General features: G+C 28.6%; 1 protein-coding gene across 1 annotated transcript; it reads left to right on the top strand.

Annotated features, from left to right (window-relative positions):
- Positions 1-69: 69 nt before the first annotated feature.
- LOC126909961 (uncharacterized) lies at positions 70-1,196 on the top strand (the record flags this gene model as incomplete). Its single annotated transcript, XM_050692367.1, has 1 exon — positions 70-1,196. A coding segment is annotated over one exon (1,127 nt), but the record flags the coding sequence as incomplete, so codon positions are not given.
- Between the last annotated feature and the right edge of the window lie 105 nt (positions 1,197-1,301).

Here is a 1,301-nt window from a genome sequence, read left to right as displayed (position 1 = left end):
TTCCAAAAGTAGAATCCTCAAATATTCCATCCTTAAATAAAATCCAAACTTCTTCAACTGATATTGAAGATGACACCAAATTGCGTACTATCGATAATATTGATGATAAAAATTCAATTGAAAACACATATATTCCAAAAGTAGAACTCTCAAATATTTCATCCTTAAATAAAATCGAAACTTCTTCAACCGATAGTAAAGATGACACCAAAACGCATTATATCGATAATTTTGATGATAAAAATTCAATTGAAAACACTGATATTCCAAAAGTAGAATCCTCAAATATTCCATCCTTAAATAAAATCCAAACTTCTTCAACTGATATTGAAGATGACACCACATTGCGTTCTATCGATAATATTGATGATAAAAATTCAATTGAAAACACTGATATTCCAAAAGTAGAATCCTCAAATATTCCATCCTTAAATAAAATCCAAACTTCTTCAACTGATATTGAAGATGACACCACATTGCGTTCTATCGATAATATTGATGATAAAAATTCAATTGAAAACACTGATATTCCAAAAGTAGAATCCTCAAATATTCCATCCTTTAATAAAATGGAAGCCGCTTCAACCGATATTAAAGATGACATCAAATCGCGTTTAATTGATATTGTTGATGATAAAAATTCAATTGAAAACACATATATTCCAAAAGTAGAAACCTCAAATATTCCATCCTTAAACAAACTCGAAACTTCTTCAACCGATATTAAAGATGACACCAAATCGCGTTCAATTGATAATATTGAAGATAAAAATTCAATTGAAAAAACTGATATTCCAAAAGTAGATTCCACTAATATTCCATCCATAAATAAAATGGAAGCTTCTTCAACCAATATTGAAGATGACACCAAATCGCGTTCAATTCATAATATTGATGATAAAAATTCAATTGAAATAACTGATATTCCAAAAGTAGACTCCTCAAATATTCCATCCTTAAATAAAATGGAAGCTTCTTCGACCGATATTGAAGATGACACCAAATCACGTTCAATCAATAATCTTGATGATAAAAATTCAATTGAAAACACTGATATTCCAAAAGTAGAATCCTCAAATATTCCATCCTTTAATAAAATGGAAGCCGCTTCAACCGATATTAAAGATGACATCAAATCGCGTTTAATTAATATTGTTGATGATAAAAATTCAATTGAAAACACATATATTCCAAAAGTACAAACCTCAAATATTCCATCATTAAACAAACTCGAAACTTCTTCAACCGATATTAAAGATGACACCAAATCGCGTTCAATTGATTATATTGATGATAAAAAT

Source organism: Daktulosphaira vitifoliae, unplaced genomic scaffold (assembly GCF_025091365.1).
Source record: "Daktulosphaira vitifoliae isolate Bord-2020 unplaced genomic scaffold, ASM2509136v1 Scaffold_2617, whole genome shotgun sequence".
NCBI classification, from domain to species: Eukaryota; Metazoa; Arthropoda; class Insecta; order Hemiptera; family Phylloxeridae; genus Daktulosphaira; species Daktulosphaira vitifoliae.
This window is presented reverse-complemented; position numbering and strand designations above follow the sequence as displayed.